Genomic DNA, 22,813 nt, shown 5'->3' with positions numbered 1-22,813 from the left:
TTCAAGCTGTGCCAGAGGAGGTTTAGGTTGGAGATGAAGAGGAATTTCTTCACAAAAATCGTGATTAGACCGTGGAACGGGCTCCTCAGGGAGGTGGTGGAGTCACTGTTCCTGGAGATGTTTAAGACCGGACGTAGCACTCTGTGCCAAGGTCTGCTTGACAAGGTGGTGTCGAGGCACGTGTTGGACTCGGAACCCAAAATGATTAATTTTAGGTTCCGTGCCCCATCGCGCCACTCCCAAGATGGCGGCGCAGCCCTCCCGCCACTCCCAACATGGCCGCCCTCAGGGCCGTGCGCGCGCGCGCTCTCACCCCGTCACCCCTCGGGCCCTTCCTCAACGGCGCCACTCTCAAGATGGCAGCGGCGCTCTCTGCGCATGCCCGGTGCGCCCCGCCGCGCCCATCATGGCGGCGCGGCAGTGACGGGCCGGGCGCGGTGGGAGCGAGTGGCGGAGCGGCTCTGGCGCGATGATTCCGAGCGAGGAGGTGTCGGCCCGCAGGAGGGAGATCGAGGACAAGCTCAAGCAGGTGGGATTGGGCTTGGGACGTGCTGCGGGCGCTGCCGGGGTCGGGGGCTGGGCCTGGGCCCGCAGCCCCCTGGCGTTGCCGGGGAGACGAGGCTGGGTCTGGAGGTCCTCACCGGGCCTGGGGTGTCCCGGCACCCCTCAAGGCCCTCGTCACCCCCCTCCTGGCTTGGGAGCACCCTCAGGTCCCCTTCAAGGCCTGGTTTGCAGGGTCGGGGCATCTCTGCTCACCACTTTGGGCCTGGACTTCCCCTCTTCGTTCTTGGGAGGATCAGTAGGTTCTACTGTCAGGTTCTTTGGTGCAGCCTGTGAGACCAGCTCTGACAGGCTGCAATTCCCCCTCCACGTGTGGGCTCTGGGACTTAAAGCCAGCCCTTACGGGCTGCTGTGGCCCCCACCGTCTGTGGGCTTTAATGGCTTAAAACCAGCCCTTGGTGGCTGCTTTGCATTGGATCCTTGAGCTCCTGGCGGATTTGGAGGGTGCCAGTGCAACACCTGTGTTTTGCTGTGGCAGGGAAATGTGTGTTCTGAGTCGTTGTGCCTCAGTGGGAAACGTGTTAATTTTATTTTGTGCTGATGCTCGTGGCATTGAAGGGAAACAACGAATTCGTAAAGCCCTCATTCATTGCATGATGTGTCCCCACCTTGGGTTGCTTGCCAGCTTTCTGTTAAGAGATGATGGTATTAAAATGTGGCCACAGAATCAGCATCAGACCGAACATGGCTTGCAGCAGAGTTTACAAGATTGGTAAAAACCTGTGTGTAATGTTTAGTGACTTAAACCTTAGTGTTTAGAATTTGAGAGTATTTTTTCATCTTACAGGAAGAAGAAACACTGTCCTTTATCAAAGAGAGCCTCGAGAAGAGTGACCAGCTCACCAAGAATATGGTAGGGAGGTCCTAATGTTTGGCCTGAGTTTACTTTTTCTTAAGTTTTTAGGTTTATTAGTTTTCAAGGCTGTTGTTGTGCCCATTTGAGGGATGTGGAGTGATGAACCACTTTGGGCTTCAGTGACTGGGCAAAGGGGAAACCTGAGAAATGCTTCAATGCTGAGCTTCTCTCTTGCTCTGCTGAGGGCTCAAATGAGCTGGTGGCCTCATCTCTGCTACAGTCAGTCCTTTCTCTTGGGGAAAAGGTATTAAGAAACCTCAGAACAGTTTGTGCAACAGCATCGTGTTGTTGCTTCGTAATTCAGGTTTTGTTTGGAGTTTTATTTTGCAAGTGTTGTGTGTAAAGGTAAAAAAGTAATTATTTTGTTGTAATTGCTCATAAGCCCTCACTTTATATATTATGTCCAGTTTTGGTCTCAGTGCTTTAAGAAAGTCAAAGAGGCATCACCAGAGAAGTGTGGAAAAGAAGACATAAGAATGAATATTGTAGGAATTACCTTTTGGCCTAGAAAAGATGACACTGAAGCACCGTTTTATGAGCTTGCTGTGTTTTTCCACCTGTCAGAAGTGCTATCACAATCCTCTCTAGAAACCAAATGTCTGTGGTGGAAAAGAAGGTTCTCACTAAGGTGGTCCTTGTGCAGCTCCGGTTTGAGTCTCAGCGGTGTGGAGCAAAGGGGCTGCTGCTTTGTGCTTTTGTTGCTCTTTTTACATGGGGCACCTCCAGGCAGTTCCTGTGGATTTATTTTCTGTTGGCTAATAAAATTTTGCTTGTCCTTTATACGGTCTTGGAACATTATCTTCACTCTTTGCAAGCATTTAATTTGGGGGTGGCCCATCCTTATTTGGCAGGTGATCTATTTTGTGATTGTTAATAAAAACCAGGACACAGAGGGATCGAAACAACTGCTAAGGAGCCTTGGCAAATTAGTAGCACACAAAGAAAAGCTAGGCCCTGAAGATCCCTGACTTCCCTGCTCTAACTCCTACCCCACTCCATGGGAAGGAAGTCCTCAGCTGTTGGTTTCTCTCTTGGTGTGTAGGTCTCAATCCTCTCCTCCTTTGAGAGCCGTTTGATGAAGCTGGAGAACTCCATCATCCCTGTCCATAAACAGACAGAGAACCTGCAGCGCCTGCAGGAGAATGTGGAGAAGACCCTATCCTGCTTGGATCACGTCATCAGTTACTACCATGTGGCCAAGGACACAGAGAAGATCATCAAGGAAGGGTGAGTTGAGCAGATAGATCCTGCTGGGAGCTTCATCCTGTTGGATTTTTGGAATAGAGGTAGGGGAGCTGACTCCACACACCCATGGTGTATTGGTATCCTTCCCACACTATTTCTTTATCCCCAGTCCACACTGACTTGACCTTCAGCCATTTCCACAGGGCAAAGACAGCTTAGACTCTGCACTGGGATCTCTTCCAGATCTTGCAGAGGTGCTGCCTTGTCTATCTCCGTGAGCACTGGTGGCTTCTCTGTTTCCCTCTGCCTTTTTCACAAAGGTTTTCCTTGCCCATTGACGTTGCAAGTATGCAACTGCATCCAGGATGTACCAGAGCTGCTCTGGGGCCTCCTTGTCTGGAAGGGTGTTGGATGGCTTTTGTCTGGGGTGTGATATGCAGTTCCCTCTGCCTTCCCAGCAGGACCTGTCTGGGAGAGGAAAAACAAGGCTGAGGGCTGTGTGCTGCTCCATCCTCAGTACTTCTGCCCTTGCTGTGTGGGTTGGGTATCCTACTGGGGCACTGAGTGCAGGCAGAAGGGAATTCCATGATCTCCTCCTAGCTGAAGAAAAGAGATTTGAGATTTCCCTTATTTTTATCTTAAATCTGGTCTGGTGCTTTCTTGTTATTTTGTTTGCTTCTTGGGGCACTACTTTTTATTTCTGGTTTTATTTTTAGCCCCACGGGGAGGTTGGAAGAATACTTGAATTGCATGGACAAAATCCAGAAGGCAGTGGAATACTTCCAGGACAACAACCCCGACAGCCCGGAGCTGAACCGTGTGGTGGGTCACGGACCTGGAACCTGTGGATGAGAGGGGCACAGACACAGCCCTGCTGGGAGAGGCTGTGGGTTTGCTGCCTGGGGAAGGTGGTGTTTGGGCACAGCTGAAGGAATCATTGCTTTGGCTTCTGGGCAGCATTCCTGCTCCTGGCGTTTTGCTCTCTCTCAGTTGTGCCAGGACTCTGAAAGCAGCTCTTGCACCTGTGGAGGAGGAGTTAATTGAATCTCCTCCTGAGCAGCTCTTGTCAGTCCTTCAGCTGCTTGAGCAGAATGGGTGATCTGTTTAAATTCCACTTGAATGACTCCCAAGCATTTTTTAAATTTAATTGACTTTAAAAGTCTCTCAGATACAGGCGGGGTTGGAGTCTGAAGCCTGCAGTACTTGACGGTAGTTAGGAAGGATGTACTTATGTAAAAATACTCATGAGTGAGTGATTACAGAATTCCTGTTCTGCTTCTGTCCTGCTGTTTTGTGCCAGAAATCCCTCTTCGAGCGGGGCAAGGAATCCCTGGAATCGGAGTTCCGCAGCTTGATGACGCGACACACCAAGCCAGTGCCACCCATCCTCATCCTGGACCTGATCAGTGGGGATGAGGAGATGGACACCCAGGAGGAGATGTCCCTGGAGCACCTCCCGGAGAGTGTCCTGCACGACATCATCCGCATTTCGGGCTGGCTGGTGGAGAACGGCAGGAATCAAGGTGGGTGGTGCTGCCTCTTCTTCCCTGTGGGCATCTGGCAGCACTGGCAGGACAAGTGATGCCTTAGTGACACCTTTTAGCTGAGTAATTCAGTCTTTCCAGCACCTGAAGATCCTGCTTGCTTTTTTTTTTTTTTTTTTTTTTTTTTTTTTTTTTTTTTTTTTTTTTTTTGTGGTGAGACTGAAGCAGTGGTTTGTCAGTTGAACAGAATGAGCTGTGTAAACAAAGCACAAATTATGTTAATGCAAAATCTGTCCTGTAGCAAAAATCCACTGCACTTGCACCTGCAATGCCTTGAGATGAAGCTGCAGTTATCCACTGCTCAGGTTTTATAAATGTGCAAGACACTGGACACTTATTCCCATTTAGGAAATATTTATGACCAGAACTCTTTGTGTGAAATGTGACCAAGGGCAGGAGGAAAGCAGCACAGACTTTCTTCACTCTGTACATCTCTCCTTTCCTGTTCTGCAGCATCAAGAACTGCCTAGAGCTTTATAATTCTTTATTAACTTCTCCTTCAGAATTGAGTGACTTTGTAGACTTGTACAGGAAATGTGAACTTTCACATTCATGCACCTCCAAGAATCATCCCCCACCTCAACGATTTACTCCTGAGGGGAGGATTACTCTGCCTACCAAGTAGGATGAACATCCTTAAAAGCTTCTTAAGAATTTTGCCATGATCAAAGGCAACTCATGCATATAGAGCATATTTTATTAGTGAGTTTGCATTCTGCTTTCCAATGACGAGCACCTCATTAAATTCCCAAGTGCCCTGAATCCTGAAAAGTGTGTAAAGTCTCTCATGCTGGAAACTGAGCACTTGAATTGACAATGTCTTGCACAAATATCTCCTGTCAGTTCCACCACTTGGTAATGGCAGAATTAATGTTGTGTGTGGTGGGAGGGCTGGAATGAAGATTGCAGGGGAAGAGAGAATAAGTTTTTGAAGAAAATAGCAGAGGCTCTGGGAGGGAAGGATGCTGATTTGATGTCCCACACCAATGCTTGTAAGTCCCTGCAGGGGACAAAGTGTCTGTGTTCCCTGTGTGCTTATAATCTCATTTTTGTCTTGTCTCCTCAGATTTCATGACAGTTTACTTCCAAATCCGCTCTGTGCAGCTTGACCGCTCCATCAAGGGCCTGAAGGACCATTTCCGTAAGAACAGCTCTTCCTCTGGGGTGCCGTATTCCCCTGCCATCCAGAACAAAAGGAAAGACACCCCCACCAAAAAGCCAATCAAGAGACCAGGTGAGTCCCTGAGGAGGGGTCACTGCATTGGGTATTAACACATCTTCAGACCTTCTCATTGCTGAAGTATTTCTGTGTCTAAAATGTGGTTTTAGGACATTTAGGTGAGATTTTGGAGGTAAGCACTTCTCTGCTTTGGATTCAGCACTGGGATTACAGACTCTGTCTGTGAAACCACCAGGTCTATTCTCTGGGTGCTGTAAAAGGAAGCAGAGAGGCCCTGTATACAGAGGAAAGGTCTTAACAAAGGAGATGAGTAAAAAGAGACCTGAGGGGGCTGTAAAAGGATTTGATCTGAGAACACCTCAGATCAAGTCCTCAGTCTTGGCATAGGGAATATAGTCTGTGCCACAGCAAATGGAAAGCTTGTATCTAATAAAACACCTCATGTCCATCATTAGCTATGAATAAATTATTATTATGCTAGAAAGCCAGAAGCCCCCAGGAGCTGAGATGCAGATCAGGTAGATGCCTACAAAAATGAGATACAACAATGGGATATTGTCTGAAGTTTAAAAGGTCTGTTAAAAGCTCTTGCCTCAGCCTGTCTCAGGGAGAGCTATGGATGTGGCTGGTGGGTTATTCCTCCTCTCCTCACAATGCATTTTGCTGCTTTTGGTGCAGCTGGTGAGGTTGGTCACTCGAGTTTGGGAGTGTAAGGCTGTCTCTGGAATGTGCCATCTAGTGGGAGCACAGCCAGGAGGGACAGCAAAAGCCAGCACAGGGATATTGATCCTCTGTGTCCCAGCACTCTCTTGTCTCCTCTGTAACAGTGATCACATCAATAAAGTTCATATTTCTGTGAGTTTACCTGGCCAATACTCCCCTTCCCTATTTTGTCCTGTGTTGTCCAAATACTCTTAGTGGGTTCAGGAAAATAATAAGAAATGTGGGTATGGACTGGGAATGGATGGGATGGGGAAAGGGAGGAAGAAGAAATACCCATTTTAATTGTGTTGTGTTTATTTTTATAATCCCGATGTGAATGCAGTCCTCATCCCAGGTAACGTGTGTCTATGTGCGTGTGTGCTGGCCCTGGTGCTCACTCTCTTCACTTCTGTGTGTGGAGAGGCTTTACTGGGCCTCTTCTTGCTACAGCAGAGGGTGTGCCTGGGATATTTGGAGAGGGAGGGCTGCCTAGGGAAGGCTGTGTCATCCAGACATCACCCCTGTGATCTTTTAAAATCAATCTGTGCCATTGCTGCTGTGCCTTGGAGCTGTCCCTGAAAGCTGATGGAATTGGTCAATGAATTTCAGTGACTTTTCCCCTGGCAGCAGAGAACCACCTGATAAGGTTCAGAGCCACTGCAAAGTGCTGGTGGGGATCTCTAATTGAGCCATGGGAAGCTCAGGTTGCAGATGCTTCAGATTCGGTTGATACTCCTCAGTTATCACCTGATTCTGAAAAGGTTCCTGGGTTTTTATTGCAGTGAATTCTGCATGGTCAGCAAACATTTCTGAGCAGCCTGACAAGTGACAGTATCTCCTCTGTGCTCTTAGGTAGAGTCAGGGATGGGGGAGATTCTTTATTTTCATGGACATATTACTGAAAAATCCTTGGGATTTTTTAAAAGAGTCTCAGATCTTAGATAGTCCCATAGAGAGGAGAGCACAAGTTCCTATGAACAGGACTTATCCAAAGTGGGTGCATTTGGGCATCCAGAACTACTTGTCATGAGGAAAGTCTCAGCTGTAGATGTGCCAGAAGATTTTCATGTCTTTATGCCCAGTTCAGTTGGATTTTATGAGATGGAGAGCAGGTAGAGCATGGTCTGAATGTGCTTACAGAACTGATGGTGCATGGAGGAAAGAGTGTCTCAAGTGATCCATTGGGTTATTGTAATGTCAAGAAAAAATAGTGGCTCATTTGTCTCCAGTCTTCCGTGAAGCAGACAGAGAACCAGAGTGTAGCTCTTGAAGGACAGTGGATGTTGAACCTTATACACCAGCCATCTCTTATGACTGCTGAATTGTACTTAAGTGAAATTAAAAATGGAGAAAAATAGAGTCTTAGGGCAGAGATTCACTGTTTTTTCTGCAGTTCCATTAGCTTTCAAGTACAGCTCTTGAGGTGGAGGTCTCACAGCATCTTCACACTGGCACAGTGGCTCTCTTCAGAGCAACATTATCGTGGTGGTGTTTGAGTCCCCTGGGTTTAGCCTTTGTTCAGTTTGGACAAAGGTTTTTTTTTTCTGTTCTGTTACTTAATTTCATTAAGTAAAGCCAAGTTCTGTCAATCTGGGTTTCAGACAAGGAGGTTTTCTGACAGTTCCAACAAGAGACTTAATTTCCTTGGTCCTTGAGGAAGAATATCCCAGTGCACACCCCAATGCACACTTTAACCTGTTCCAAGGGGTAAATAACAAACTAAATCTGATGTGCTATAGCTTTTTTTTACCACAAAGTGCAAGAGAGCCTAAGAGAAGGTGAGGTATTAGGGGCAAGATAACAAGGCAGAGAGAGCCCCAGGGACTGTGTTGAATTCTACAGAACATGTTTCATACCCAAGTGTTTCAGAGGGTATTCATCTCTCTGTTCCTGTTTTGTCTGTTGATGTACCCCATGATGTCTCCTGTCATTACATCATGCAGCTAAAAATCTGACTGCTGGAGATGGTTCTGGAGAAGAGTTATCTCCTCTTAAATGACACTTGACAGTGTCAAGGTGACTGTGGGCTTTTTCTGGTTTTAGTTTGCTGTTTGGAATGTCAGCACTTCCTCTCAGAGAGCAGGTGTATTCAGGTTCCCAAAACATCCTGCTGCAAACATAGGTGCATACCATAAAGCTTCTTTGAGATGCTTGTAGACCCTGTGCTCTGTTTTGATTTGAGAGCAGGAGGCAGCTCAGCAGCTCTGCACCTTTGTGGAAGGATGAAACCTCCTAGCCTGGCTGCCTACAAAAGCCAGAGGGCATTGTCTGGTTTCATGCAGATTCCTGCAGCTGATGCTTGAGAAAAGAGGATGGGTTGCCCTGCTGCTTGGATAGAAAACTGCTAATGGAAGAGGGAAACAAGAGAATGAGTTGCATTTGGAAAAACGTTGCAGACATGCCCAAACTCCACTCTATGGAACAACTGGGCTGCAGAAGCAAAAGCTTCAGCTGATTTTTTGCCTTTGGAGGCTCTTTTCAAACTGCAGGGGAGCTCTTTTCCAGTTTCCTTAGTGGTCCAGTGAGGTGGTACCTAAAGGCAGGTTGAGTGGCAGAATAATGAGCCCATTCCTGTTTCCCAGACTGATCACTGCCTGGCTTGAATGTGATGTTTTCATTAGTAGCTGAAACACAGTCCCATTTGGTTAGGGAGCTGCTTAATAGGGAAAACAATCCTGCAACAAAAGCATTTGGCTTCCACCAGAATCCATTAATGCCTAATTATGATGCCAAGTCAGAGGGATCCAGCAGCACTGAAGTGATGCCCCCGGACACTGAACACTTTGTGTGTGTCAGTAAACACAGGTAATTGTGGTTATGCAAATAAAATGTAGCATAATCAGCTCCTGAAATTGAGAAAAAGAGGACAAAAAATTGAAAAAGAGAAGAGACCATCAAGGGTGGGCTGTGAAAACATCTGCTGCATACCTGTGGAGTGAGAGCCTGCAGACAGCAGCAGCAGTTGTACTGCCTGCTTGGTTTTCACACCAATTCACCCTCTGTTTTTATTCCTTTGTATTTTTCCCTTCCCCATAAATGCTTGAAAATGGGAAAGATGAAAGAGCAGGTGGAAGAACAGTACCTGAGTTGAGCTGCTCTGCAGCTGCTGGGCCATGGGAGCAGCAGTAAGGAAGAGCCCTCCTTGCTCAGAGGAGCTTGCTGGTGTGCCCAGGCTCTTGAGGTTTCTGGAAGCAGCTAAGAATAAAGTGGAGATATGTGGTGTGAAGAGCATCAGGAAGCTTGGAAGAAGAGGCATGGCCCTCATTTCATCATATGGCAGAAGCTTGGGAGCAAATGCATCAGCCAGCAAGGGCATGAGACTTCCCATCTCCCAAGTGTAACTTGAGAGGGGAGAAGTTTCCTGCTAGAAGAAACGTTCCATGGATATGATTTTTTCTTTCTTTGCAAAGTGATTGAGAACACTGAACTGGTAGAAGGATAATATCACCAGTGAAATATTACATTTTGGGAACCATATTCTGTTATTTAAGTGCAACAGGTTAAGGCAGGTCAGTAATTCAAAGGGTACTTCTCTATCCTGTTCTCCCCCACTGTCAGGGGGACCTGAAGTTTCCTTTTCCATGCCACAAATCCCTTTATGGGATGAATTCTGTCCTGGAATGTTGTTCCAGGGGTGTGCAGCAATGTGTACTTGGGCTCCCTTCAGCATTTGGGCAGCCAGCACTCATTTCCAGGCTGCACTGTGTCTCTCAGTTAGTGGTGGAAGTAGAGATCTGCATATTTGAGGTATTTATTATTTTATACTGGAAGAAAAATTCTTAATTTTGGCAGCAAAATTTTTATGTTTTGGCTTCTTCATTTACTCAGCCCGGTTCTGTTTCATTTGGGTCTCCTATAGAAACCCCTTCCACCTTCCCAAAACTTCCAGTTCCCTGTTGTACAGGCAACAGCAAAGCTCTGCTGTGAGAGGGTGTCAATGTGCTTGTGATAATTGTAGCTTGTTGCATGACAACTAACCTTTTAATGTGGAAACACTGCCTAGGCTTCAGTTGTCACATTAATGCTTTGTTTTGTGCTTTCCAGCTGTATATCCAGCACTGCCTTTTGTTCAGTTCTGTCTGGTTTTTGTGTGTTTAAAGTATAAATCTTCTAACTCAATGTTATTTTTTTTTCCATGGTTTTAATTGATTTGCAGTTCTTTAGAAGAGAAGTGTCTTGGGGATTAGGGTGGCTTAGTGCAAGTTACACATGGGTGGGCAGCATCCATTATTTTGGGATTCTTGTGATGGGAATTGCTGCTGCCAAAAAAGCCCAGAGGTTGTCACCCTTTTACTGCTTCCTGTACCATTCCTTGTCTTGGCTCTGGGGCTCCTGGTGGTTCTTTATTGATTATGCTCAGAAAATACCCCTCAGAAAGGCATCTCTTACTAAGTGACTGCAGTTGTGGCTCTGAGGAGCAGGCAACATGTTGCCAGACAGGAATTGTCCATATGCAAAACCCTGCTTCCACAGCAGCAAACTTTGTGTGCTTGGATGCAGAGCATCAACCTCAGTAAACCCATTACAGAGAAGGGAGCTTCATGCCTTCCCTTCTCTGGTTGTGTTTATCACTCAGCCATACCATGCTGTGTCTCCAAACTGATTCTGTATCCCTGGCTGGAATTTATGCTCCCAGCCTCAAAGCAGGGAAATATTCTGGAAATGCCATTGTGTCTGCACACTTGGACATGAGTTTGGGGTTCACGTTCCCGTGCTGAGCATCCTCATTGCTGCCCAGCATCCTCTTGCTGGGTCCAGGTGACTTGCTGGTGGAGGGCTGGTGTTCTGGGTTTGTTTTCTTTCACTCATTTTCTAGGTCTTCTTGTCTCTTCTCTCTGGTTCTGGTGACAGGCACGATCCGTAAGGCTCAGAACCTTCTGAAACAGTACTCTCAGCATGGTCTAGATGGGAAAAAGGGGGCCTCTAACCTCATTCCTATGGAAGGTAATCACAGCTCCAGCTATTTCACCCTTGACTTGCTTTCTCAGGTGGAGCTTCCATTAGTTCAGTGCTTGGTGGACAGCATTGGATTGGGGAACCAAGAAGATGCTGGAGGGCCAAATTATTTTTGTTTTATTTATTCTATTTATTTAGAATTTACTATTTGAATTTCAAAGTCTCCATAAGCATGAGTAGAGGTCGAGAGGAATGTTACCTTAACACTGACCCACCACAGCCACCTGGATAATGGAAGCTCTGCTGACATCTGCTTGTGGTGTTCCTTTTCCCTTTTCTTTTTGCCTGGACTTTGAGAAATTCAGTTTCCTAGTGACCTTTCCAAACCTGATGCTGAAGTGTGGGACCACAAGTAGCTTAGTGCATTGTGCTTGTACGTCTTCTCTGTGCAGACCTACCTAAATGGTTGTCTCCTGTTTTCTGACCTCCTTTGCTCCTAGAGCTTGTGCCAGATAAGGGAGAAGATGCTTCAGAGCATCTCTAAGACATTCCTGCCTCCTGCTAAGAATCCATCCTGAGCAGGTCTCCTCAGCACCTCTGCTGTAGCCTGCTGAACCCCAGATGGTGGCTTACATCACTTATGTGGGGGAAAATCCTCATGCTGAGCAGGAGACGGGCTTTGAGTTTGGATCTTTAATGGTTGTGGGTAAAAACTGAACTCTGAGGCCTGCAATCCCATTCAGAACATACAGCAGGAAGTTCAAGGGATTCTTGTGGTCCAAGAAACAACTTAACTCACACTTCTCATCAGGTTTCAAAGGGTTGCTACCGCTGTATAGCCCAACAAAAGGATTTGGTCAGGAAGCATTCCTGGGACTGTAGGGAAAAAGATATCCACCAGATCAAATAAGCCAGGCTTGAAGCAGCTTCCAGCCAGAGTGAGCATCCTTGCTGTGACCACCCTGGATAAATTGCGCCTTCTGTTTGTGCCAGCTGCCATCTCACTAGGTCATGAGCATGACTTACGCGTTAAGCACCTTTCCGATGCCCTGGGCGACAAGCACGGGCTGGCTGCGGGTAAGTACCGGGTTGGCACTGGGAACCAGCTGGTCCCCCCTGCTCCCAGTGTCTTCCACTGTCATGGTGTAGCCAGGGCTGTTCCTCTCCATGGACAGTCCTGAAGCATGAGCCTCCTCTGGCTAAGAAGCTTTGGCTCTTCTCAGTAGAATTCATTCCTGCTAATCACACCCTCCCCCTAGCCCTCAGACAAGGAACCCAGCTTTGTCCAACCAAAGGTCACCATGCTGAGGGATGTTTTCCTGTGGGTGGCTGCTGGCCTGATGGGTGCTGAAGCAAAGCAAGCAGGAAAGGATTCAGTGCAGCACACACTGCAGTGCACCACTGCGCCGCAGGCAGTCTGTGTGTCCTCTGCTCACCAAAACTTTTGAAATATCAACCTGAGGGACCTGTCAGCATAGGGAAGAATTGGTTCTTTTTCCATCAAAAGTCTCTGGGAAGAGAGAAGCAGCAGCGTGTAGCTTAGAAAGAGCCTCTCTGTGTCATAATGCTGTCTTGCAGGATGGGGTCTGTCTCAGACACATCCAGCAGTGTTTGGCATGAGTTGGTGCTGGCCCTTGTATCACTTCTCATGCCTACCACGTTGGTTCTTTGATGGATCTTTGACTGAGACATTCATATTTTAGGACTCAGATATTTGTATGCAACATAGTGTGGCAGATAACTCACCTGGCTGTGCTGATATTCCTGCTTTATAGGATGTAAATGTTCATCAGCCTGTTTTTTTTCTTGTTTCTGCAAGTGGGAAGAAGCTGCCTTCCAGGACAGCCTTTATTTCCCAGTAATGTTGATGCCAAATGGCTGCTCTTCATCTGCATGATGGATGGAGATAAGGAATTCTAAAAATACAAGCAGAGATGTTGAATAATTCACCTCAGACCTTCCTGAGTTTAGTACTTTGTGTTCAAGCCCATGATTAAATTTAGTCTGTATCCCAGAAGAGCTCCAAACTTCCCTTCTGTCACGAGGCTGGAAAGACGTGATGCCCTAATGTGCATTTCCTGAACTGTGAGTGACTTTTCCTGCCTCCTGCAGGATACTCAGAGATTCCCACACAGGGCAGGAGTGGTGAGATGACTCTTGTTCTCACACTTGGATGGGTGCAAAGCTAGAACCAACTTTCCCAGAAGAATCTCGTGTTCCCTGTGTAAACCAAAAGCATCTTGCCCTTGCAGGGAGGGACGACGTCTTCGACATCGAGATCGACGCGTACATCCACTGCGTCAGTGCCTTTGTCAAACTGGCCCAGAGTGAATACCAGCTGCTGACAGAAATTGTCCCAGAGCACCACCAGAAGAAGACTTTTGATTCCCTCATCCAGGTCAGTTGAGCCCCTGTGCCTGTAAAGGATGCTGGCTTGTCCTGCAGGACCTGTTGAGGGAACCAGGACCTGCACAGAGCCTGGAGAACATGTGCTCAGAGTCCCTCTCTGGTACCACAAATGACACATCAGCCAAATAGTCGTCTGGAATTGGTGTCTTGCACTGAGCCCTTTGTGCTGCATGAGCAGAAGTCTTGTTCCTTCCTCATGAGACTCTGGCTTTGTTGCAGGAGTCATTGGATAACTTGATCATGGAGGGTGATAACATTGTCTCAGCTGCCCGGAAAGCCATCATCCGACATGACTATTCAGCTGTGCTCACTATCTTCCCCATCCTGAAGCATCTCAAGCAGATGAAGCCAGAATTTGACCAGGTCTTGCAGGTAAATGTGATGGGATTGGAGAGGGTCCTGTGGCTTGCGTTATCTGGAGAACTTTTTGAAATGGATTATCACAGTGGCTTTGAGCAAAGCCATGCTGCTTCTGTCCTCCAGCATGGACTGCAGTTACACAAATGTGCCTTGCTCCTTTCTGAGCTGGTGAATCAGCAACTCAGCATCTCTCAGTAGCAGCTCTTTTCAGTTCAAGTTGTGACCTTGATGGACCACCACAACATCTTCCCTTTCTCCCTGGGATTTCATGTGTTGATGGTGCTGTAAATATTCTTCTGGCATATGGGGAGCTGAGAATGAAATGCTGGGGTGGGGGATGAGGGAGGGTAGGTGCTGGGTGGAAGTTCAGATACTGTATATTTTTCTTTTCTGATCTATTGTGGAACTGTTCCAGGGAACTGCAGCAGGCACTAAGAACAAACTGCCAGGGCTGATCACTTCCATGGAGACCACTGGTGCAAAGGCACTGGAAGAGTTTGCAGACAACATTAAGGTAGGATTCTCCTCAGTGGTCTCTGATCTTGGAAAAGACTTTTTTGGAGCAAAACTCCTAGTTTAGCTTTCAGCTTTCCACGAGACAGTGTAGTTTCTGACTGAAGCAAGAACTTGCTGAATTGCTTGAGACAGTCAAATGTCAAATGCTTGGTGCTGGTTTCAAACACAGAAGGCCTTTGCCTAAGATCCTTAACTACAAAATGCATATACTACAAATAATTTGACCTGAGCATCCAGGCCTCTACAAATACCAAGCCTATCTCAGAATTAATCCTGTTTAAAAAGAAAGGAAAATTGCTGCCTTGAAAAGTTTTGCAGGACTCATGTTAAGCTGTTCCTTTGTAAGGTGGGCTTGGTGAATGGTAGGAGAGCTGAAGGTGTGATGGTCACATGCTGAACAGAGCCCTGAGGTTCTGAGCTGTGTGTGCATGGCAGCTCTGGTTTCTGAGCACCAGGAGATGGCACTGCAAGAGCTGGGTCTGAGGTTGTTGGGAGTGGCTGGATGAAGAATCCTTCAGCTCACTTGTAGCAGCAGTTGTATTGTAGGTGTTTCCCTTTACACACTCACCTTATGTCTCTCTCTTCCCCTTTTAGAATGATCCAGACAAGGAATACAACATGCCAAAAGATGGGACAGTTCACGAACTCACCAGCAATGTACGTGATGATGATTTGAACCATCCTTTGTGGAAAACACCTTCTGAAGGAGTTTTAAAAAGAGCAATAGGGAAACTTCCTAAATTAAAGTGTCTTGGCATTAACAATTACAATTACCTGGTGACCCTTGCTCAGCCATGGTGGGACTGTGTGGGGAAAACCCAGCAGTTCAGAGAAGCGTAGTGATTTGTTTCTTGAATGCCTGTAAGTGTGGGGGGACAAGTGGTTCTCTATGATCCTTGATAGCAGAGCACAGGAGATATAATGTTCATTGCTCCTAAATTCCCTCCTTTGCTTCCAGGCCATCCTTTTCCTACAGCAATTACTGGATTTCCAGGAGACAGCAGGTGCTATGCTGGCATCACAAGGTATGTACATGCATGGGGCTTGCTTGGGCATGCAGTTCCTTCCTTAGATTCCCTGGACATCTTCCCTGAAGTGACCAAACCTCAACATGCACTGTGAGCTTGTTCTCCTCCTGTCCTTCACCCTGTGGTTTGTCTTGTCCTCCAATCTGCCTTGACCACATAGTTGACTATCCAGAGAACTCCAAGGGATGCAGAGTTCCCTGCTGGCCTTCCACACTTGCTCCTGGCAGGTACAATGAGGATAGTGTTTACTGTTGGTGTGCTCTAAGAGAAGATGCCTGGGTCATTTAGCTCCAAGTCTGGCCCTGACCTGGTGCTGTGTGACTGTACTGGAGTGAGGGTGGCTTGCTCCAGCTGGGCTTTGTGTGGTGAGCAGCACCATCCTCTGCTCGGAGTACACCAGCAGCAGCAAGAATCTCCTCAGCCTTGAGACATGGATTCTGAAGCCATTTGTCCTGTCAGAGAGACAAGTTTTAGTTCTGCTCTCCAGACTGCTGAAGAGACTCACTGCAGAAATAAATGGATAGATCAGAAGTTGAGAGCTGCTCGTGTAGCAGGGTGGTGCTGCTTATCAGCTGGAGTGGAATTCTTGGTTCTGTGCAGAGCTGCAGCTCCAGGCTCTCCAGCGAGCTCTTGGCCTCGGCAGAGCTTGTGCTTTCAAGAGGTTGGAATAGAGCAGACTGGAGATTCAAGGGGCATTGGGTCCTGAGGAGGCACAGACTGGAGAGGGTTAAAGAGCCCATTAGAAGCAGAGATAGGAGGAAGCTTAGAGCTGCCTCCACACTGTTAGCTGCAAAGTTCTGTTTGGAATTTTTTGCTACTTCTAAATCAACTCAAACTAAGATGTCTCTGGTTTTGCCCCATCTCCTCTGGCCACTGCCTTGTGCCTTTCCCACTTGGAAGCTCAGTGTGCTCAGGCCCTTCTGGGCCTTGTCTCTCTCTCCTGGGACAAAAAAGTGGTCTGAAATTTTTATTGGAACAATCAGCTGTTTCCCATGTTGTCCTCTGAATGGTGATGTCAGCACTGTTTGGAAGTCTTGACATGTTGTCTTGCAGTGAGATTTGTCTTAGCTTTTTGAAAAATCAGCATAGATTTGAGGTAGCTTTGTCTTGAAAGCGGGTTTGAACTGATTTGGAATGAGGTGTTGTGCTAAATACAACGAATGACAATGCAAACAATGTCTCCAGCAGGGGAAGGAGGTTGGACTCTGCCTTTCCTCTGTGATCTCCATTCCATTTGTGGCCTTGGAGGGACTCCTGCCTGCTCTCCTGTGCACCTGCCTGTGGCTGCTCTGTGTTAATATCTGCTTTGTTCTCAAAGGAATGGTGGTCTCTAACCTGTCTTTTTGCACTTTTGCATTTCTTTTTCTCTCTCGTCCCTCCCCTTTTCTCTCTGCTGTGCCTAATCTCTGTAGTTCTTGGGGACACATACAATATTCCTTTAGATCCCAGAGGTAAGCAAACTTACCCACACCTACCTGTTCATATTGCCTTGGAATCTGGTGATGTATGGTCATTCTTTATCCTCCAGCAGTTGTAAATAAATTAACACATAATTGAAAAGGGGAGGGTAAATAATCCTTGCCAGTGGGCTGGAAAGAACAGGGAGGGCTTGTCAGCAGCAGACAATGAGGGATGCCACAAGAGTTGAAACAGGCTCAAGATACTCTGATGGCACTGAATCTGTTTGGCACAGGTAGCAGATTGGCCCAGCTGGTGTCATGCTTTATCCTGTGTGCACTCAGCTCCTTATTGTCCAGCTCCCAGCAACAGAAGCCTCGAGGCCTTTCCCATGGGGTGCTGGTGAACCCGGACCACCCGAGTAAGGTCTGGCTGCCAAATTCTCTGGAGGGGGCAGGAGGAGGTGGCCACCCCACGTGTCTTGTGGGCCCCGTGCCCACAAGCCCTCGAGGGCAGAAAGGCATCTCCAGAGGAGCATGTGCCTGCCTGGAGTCACTGCTGCCTGTAGGGGCAGTCTCCCGAGCTGGCGCAGTCCTCCTTAGAGCCATGCAGGCCCTGTCAGCAACCATGGGGATGGCTGAAGCTTTCCAGAGCCCTTCTGCTTGTTTCAATTACTGTTGTGTGCTTGCTGTGAACAGCTCCAGCTCACTGTTCTCTGATTGCCAGTTTCTAGTGCTTACCAACCCTTTTCAGGCTGGGGGAAAGGATGAGGAGAAGGAGTTTAATGACTGTATGATCAAAAGGATGTTCACTGAGCACCTGGAAGGAAAGATTTCTGCTCTGCACTTGATGCAGACACAAGGACTGAGGGTGCAGAGCTCTTGCCCCCTCACCCTGGATGAGCTGCTGACAATGGGCTCTGAAGCGGGAGATGATTTCACTGTCCATGGGAGCTAATTCCATAGCAACAGGGATGAGGCTTGTTGGAATAGAGGCAGGCTGACCACACAACCCCCCTCTTCACTGGGCATATTAACTGGCTTAAGACTTTCCTTTTCAGAGACCAGCTCCTCAGCCAGTAGCTACAGCTCAGAGTTCAGCAGGCGGCTGCTGAGCACCTACATCTGTGAGTACCCTGCACACCTTTGATGCCTTAGGATTTCAGCTTTTGTATTTTTCATACATATGTAATCCTGCAATTATTTAGTGTATAAATCTAAACTCCATATACAGTGTTAGCTACTGCTTTCCAATTTTGGTCAGACAAAACAATTCCTCTCTAGGCCTGGAAATCAAGGACACCTCACTGTCTCAGGCCCTGAGAAATGTAAACAGAAGTGAGTTGGGGGGGGGCAAACTTGGAGCAAATTACTTCACTACCTGAAGCTGTAATTGGAAGATTAACCCCCAATATGCAAATGGACCAAAATAAAAGTGTGAAAACCCGTGACCTGCCATCCAATTTTGGGTGTAGCCCCTGGAAGTCTTCATCTGCCTGAAATGTACTTGAAGGCCCTTCAATAAATAAAACTGCTTTTTATTCTCTTAATTTTGACTAGCCCCTGCTTTTAGGTAGCCTGTAGAAGGCGTCACATTCCTGCTTCTACCCGATGGACACGCCTTCACTGAGCTCATTCCTGGGTGAAGAGCACAGGCTGTGTCTCTTCTCCATGTGATCTTTCCACAGTCTGACAGGAGGGATCAAAAAAGGGTCAGACTGGGAGTTTGACTCTTAGAGTAGAACAGGACAAAACACAAGGCAGCAGCTTGCTTTGCTGCAGAGCTGTTCCCTTAAACCACTGTCACCTTCAGCCCCATGAAGGCTCCCAGCTGCCAAAAGGGAGTTTAGGAAAGTGAGATCAGTGATTTCTCTTTCTGTTGCAATGGAGAGCAGGTCTTTCAGCTTCTGAGACCTGAGCTTTCATTGTGGCAGGTTCTGGGAGTTCCCCTGAACCCAAAGTGTACCTCTGTTGCCAAGGCATGGAAGGCAGTAGTTTGCAGAGAGGCTCTGGTGACTTGCTGAAGAAAAATCTGTGTAAGGACTGTTAAGTACATGTGACTGTAGCCTTTGTACAGCTAGTCAGGCTTGTGCTGTTCACTTTGCTGTGGGCTTGGTTTGCTTTGTCAATAATAAGTTTCAGTGCAAAACTTCTTGTTCTGTGTTTTTCCCTCTTTAAGGCAAAGTTCTGGGCAACCTGCAGCTTAACCTGCTCAGCAAATCCAAGGTTTATGAAGACCCAGCTTTGAGTGCCATTTTTCTGCATAACAACTATAACTACATTCTGAAATCTCTGGAGAAGTAAGTGTGTATCTTGAATGAATCTCCCTCAAGTCCAAGGCTGATTGGATGGTTTTGGAGCAGAGCTCTGATTGAGAGCATTTACTTGACAGCCTGTCTCATATCTGCTTTTTTTTCTGTCCTTGAAACTCTTTCAAGGTTTTTGGAGTATTATAAAAATCACATTACCTGAGAGTGGATAATAAAAGCATTAGGAAATCCCTTAGGTTTTAGAGAATCCTTTGATCTTGGGAGGACTGAGGATGTGGCCTTGGAAAGTAACTCAGAGTTGCTTCTGTCTCCCTGTTTTCACATTCCAAGGAACATTTTATTGTGAATGGCTGTAAGGAACTTGTTGATGGGGGGTTGAAATGCTGCCATCCTGAGAGCAGCCTGGAGTGCAGCTGGCTCAAGTGCTTCCTCAGGTTTCCTGCTCTTCCAGGTCTGAGCTGATCCAGCTGGTGGCTGTGACACAGAAAACAGCTGAGAGGTCCTATCGGGAGCTCATTGAGCAGCAGATCCAGACCTACCAGCGCAGGTCAGTGACATCCTCTGCCTCTCCCTGCTTTTGTCACTGTGGGAGCTCTTTGGGAGCCACTGCTGCTGGAGCAGTGGGAGAGATTTATCTAAACCAGAAACTTTTCTAAAACCAAAGCAGAGTATTTGATTAATCCAACTTGGGAAGGGGTCACTGTGGGAGGTTTTGGGGTGTGTATTGTCTGAATTAGCCTTTGGGTCATGTGTGAAGACAGAAGTGCTCTGGTAGAGGTGTGAGTAACTCTGCTTCTCTGCTGTCTCATTGCCCATGCAGCTGGTTGAAGGTGACAGATTACATCTTGGAGAGAAACCTGCCTGTCTTTCAACCAGGAGTGAAGGTAAGAGGATGGGCAAGGATAGGCTTGACAGAAATTACCAGGAATATCATTTCCTTTGTCTTAAAAAATTCTCAGAAACCTTCATTATATCTCATGTCAGTATTGCTCTGCGGAGTGAACACTGTGGCTGGAGCAAGTGGACAGCAGCAGTGCCTTCTGATCTCCCCTGCCCTAGATTCCTCCAAGTCTTTTAATATCTGCCTCCAATCTTACATCTTCACCTGAGCAGATGCCTCTCTTTTGGATTTTCAAAAGCCTAAGACCTTCCCTTGGAAAGGGTGTGAAGCATGAAGAAGTCTATTTTATATCTGTTCTGGCTGAAAACTGTCCTTGTTAAACCCACTTCAGCTGAGTGTAGAGTGTGCTACTCTCTCCATCTCTCTCCTCACTGCTGTAGGAGAGGGAATCCAAACCAAGTACTCAATATTGCTTAGGTTGGATGGGGAGTTGGGGGCAAACGTTGGTGTTGGGTATTTATTTCTGGAGATGAAATAAGATCCTTTCCCTCCTTGTTGCAGCTCAAGGACAAGGAGAGGCAGATGATAAAGGAGCGCTTTAAGGTAAGGAGGTGTTGGATGGTGTCAGAACATCCCCTGGTTGATTGGGACACACAGATGTGCCTGAGGAAGTCTCTTGGTGATCAGCAGGGGAGGGAAGGAGCATCAGACTCCGTGTGGAGATGTGATTGCAGATGGGATGCTCACTGAGCTTCTCTTTGGACAGGGTTTTAATGATGGGCTGGAGGAGCTGTGTAAGATCCAGAAGGCCTGGGCAATCCCAGACATGGAGCAACGGGACAAAATCTGCCGGGCACAGAAAACTATTGTGAAAGAGACCTATGGTGCCTTCTTGAACAGGTGAGACCTTCTGCAGCACTGTCCTCTCCTCTTTGGGTTTACTGGGGTCTTTGGGGCCTTGAATAGCCTGAGCAAGCCACTTTCCAATTGTTCCTGTCTTCGCTTCTCTACTTTGCACACTCAGACATCCCCAAGTTGACCTTGAATATTTGCAGATATCTGCAGTCACCCTGATTCCTTGTTCAGTGAGCACAAAGCCCTGAGCCACTCTGGGCTGTTCATGTAAAACTTGTGAGGCCAGCTGTAAGCAGGTCACTTGCTCTATTCAGGATACTCTGTCACACTCGAGTGGGGTGTGCTGGAGTGAAGCTGATTTGTGACAGAGGAGGGGCCACTGGTTCTCTTTGCTGTGTTCCAGTTGTTTGTCACCTGTTTTCTTTTGCAGATATGGCAACGTGCCCTTCACCAAGAACCCTGAGAAATACATCAAATACCAGGTGGACCAGGTGGGGGAGATGATCGAGAAGCTGTTTGACACATCAGCATAAATTTCCAGCTGTCGTGAACTCTCCAGCTGCCAAGTACAAGCCAGTGCTCTCTCACCAATCCTTGGGACTCCCTTCCCTTCTCCCCTGCCCCATTGTGGTGGGCAGGGTGTTATAATTGTATTTATCAGATTTATAAACCTGTGGAAACACTTAACTCCTGGCTGTCTTTGCTCCAGGTTCATGGGATAAGGCAAAGTCTGCCCTGTGGGCTCCTGTGTGGGCACATCCACTTCACCTCGGTTTGTGTTAATGCCCTGATGTGCTGCAGACAGGGGGGTGTATTTAAAAACAAAAAGAAAGAAAAATACACGAAAAGAAAGAAAATCTGTATGGGTACAGCCCTTTTGTTCAGGGTAGAAGGGCTATGAGCTCCAAATAGTGCCACCTGCTTCCGTGATGGGTTTTGGGAATCTCAGTTCTGTAGGATCCCACATTATTTTCACATTGTTAATCTCAACTGTTATTTATTTCAGTGATGGTGCTTGATGCTGATTCTGGGTTTTGGGGGTGCCTGGCAGGGCTGCAGTCCAGTCATGTACAGGGATGTTCTACCCCAAAACCAGACCTGTATCAGTGCTCTGTTCCACATGAGGCAGTGAGGTGATGGCAGGGCCTGGAGCTGTGACAGAGCAGTGGAAGCAGAGGGAACTCCATGGTGGCCTAGCTGGGTGCTGCTCCTATTGACCTGAGGCAGAGCAAGTGTTCCCATAGTGATTTCCACTCAGCACCTTCCTCCCACCTGTGTTTGTCCCCTGTCTTCCTAAATCTGATGCATCTCTTTCCTGCAAGCAGCCAAGCCCATTCCCTTTGTTTAACCCGTGGGCAGCACGTGAAGAGCAAGTGCTACTCTCCTACATGCCCTGGAGCAATTCTGGCAGGCTTTGAATCAGCAGCTGGACTCTGACACTTTGCACCAAGGCTTTTCAGAGCATTGGAGCACCTGTGTTGTATCTGTGGTCTCTGGCCAGGCACTTTCTGCTCCCCTCTCCCTCTCTCCTGCTGCCTGCACCATTGTTTGCCTGTAACAATAGAAATACATGGTTTCCATAGAGTGAGGAGCACTTACAATAACTGCTGCTTTGCAGTTTGGAGCAAATCCATCATTCACCTATCAGTGTTTACAGCAGTGTTTGCTGGTGTCTGATATGCCCAGCAGTGGAAGAGCTGTTGGATGTTAGAACCTGGATGAGAGCACAGGTCATGCTGTGGCAGACCCAGCTGCCTGCCTGGGCTGTGCCTTCTCAGACAGAGGTAATTCAGGTAGCTCCTGCCCTCTCTGAACCCCTCACCTTCTCTTCCTCAGCCTGGTGTAGCAAATGCCTGAAAAACAGCAGTTTTGACAGGCTCATCCAGCCCAGAACTGGACCACGGTGTGAGTTCAAGTCTTGACCACTTCACCTGACTGTTTTTATGTGTATAAGCACGCAGGCTCACAGTGCCAACACAAGGACCCTCCTTGCAGAAACCTTCCTTCTGCTGTCAAATCTTAAATGTGCGTGGAAACCTGAGATCTTGTACTTGCTGTTTTTAACCTCTGCCAGATCCAAAAGCCTCTGGAGGCCAGCAGGCGCCGGACAGTGGTTTTATACATAAGCAAAGCTCTGCTGACTTGTGTTTCATGTAGTGTTGAGTCTGCTGGATACACATTCTGACATTCACCAGAAGGAGCTGGATTCCATC

General features: G+C 47.4%; 1 protein-coding gene across 11 annotated transcripts; it reads left to right on the top strand.

Annotated features, from left to right (window-relative positions):
• Positions 1 to 373: 373 nt before the first annotated feature.
• EXOC7 (exocyst complex component 7) lies at positions 374 to 21,287 on the top strand. 11 transcript variants are annotated; one of them, XM_066332026.1, is made up of 22 exons: positions 374 to 529; positions 1,349 to 1,414; positions 2,460 to 2,644; positions 3,319 to 3,424; positions 3,903 to 4,125; positions 5,213 to 5,380; positions 6,372 to 6,383; positions 10,880 to 10,972; positions 11,918 to 12,001; positions 13,177 to 13,322; positions 13,553 to 13,705; positions 14,109 to 14,207; positions 14,804 to 14,866; positions 15,168 to 15,234; positions 16,650 to 16,688; positions 17,696 to 17,761; positions 18,814 to 18,934; positions 19,356 to 19,451; positions 19,725 to 19,788; positions 20,307 to 20,348; positions 20,512 to 20,645; positions 21,031 to 21,287. In XM_066332026.1, exons 1-22 carry the CDS (start codon positions 470 to 472, stop codon positions 21,131 to 21,133), a joined length of 2,190 nt encoding a protein of 729 aa, XP_066188123.1. In that variant the 5' UTR covers positions 374 to 469; the 3' UTR covers positions 21,134 to 21,287. The 11 variants fall into 11 exon arrangements, with proteins under 11 accessions (XP_066188123.1, XP_066188127.1, XP_066188125.1 ...); XM_066332030.1 differs by lacking the exon at positions 10,880 to 10,972 and having other exon boundaries at positions 11,933 to 12,001; XM_066332028.1 differs by lacking the exon at positions 11,918 to 12,001.
• Positions 21,288 to 22,813: the final 1,526 nt, after the last annotated feature.

Source organism: Sylvia atricapilla, chromosome 18, assembly GCF_009819655.1.
Source record: "Sylvia atricapilla isolate bSylAtr1 chromosome 18, bSylAtr1.pri, whole genome shotgun sequence".
Lineage (NCBI taxonomy): Eukaryota > Metazoa > Chordata > Aves > Passeriformes > Sylviidae > Sylvia > Sylvia atricapilla.
Note: the sequence above shows the minus strand (reverse complement) of the source record. Positions and strands in the feature narration are given on the sequence as shown.

Excerpts from the sequence above, each read along its gene's own strand:
- EXOC7 (XM_066332026.1), top strand. The coding sequence starts at position 470 with ATGATTCCGAGCGAGGAGGTGTCGGCCCGCAGGAGGGAGATCGAGGAC. Across the intron at positions 1,415-2,459 it reads ACCAGCTCACCAAGAATATG|GTCTCAATCCTCTCCTCCTT; the intron begins GTAGGGAGGTCC and ends CTTGGTGTGTAG. Across the intron at positions 13,323-13,552 it reads CTTTTGATTCCCTCATCCAG|GAGTCATTGGATAACTTGAT; the intron begins GTCAGTTGAGCC and ends GCTTTGTTGCAG.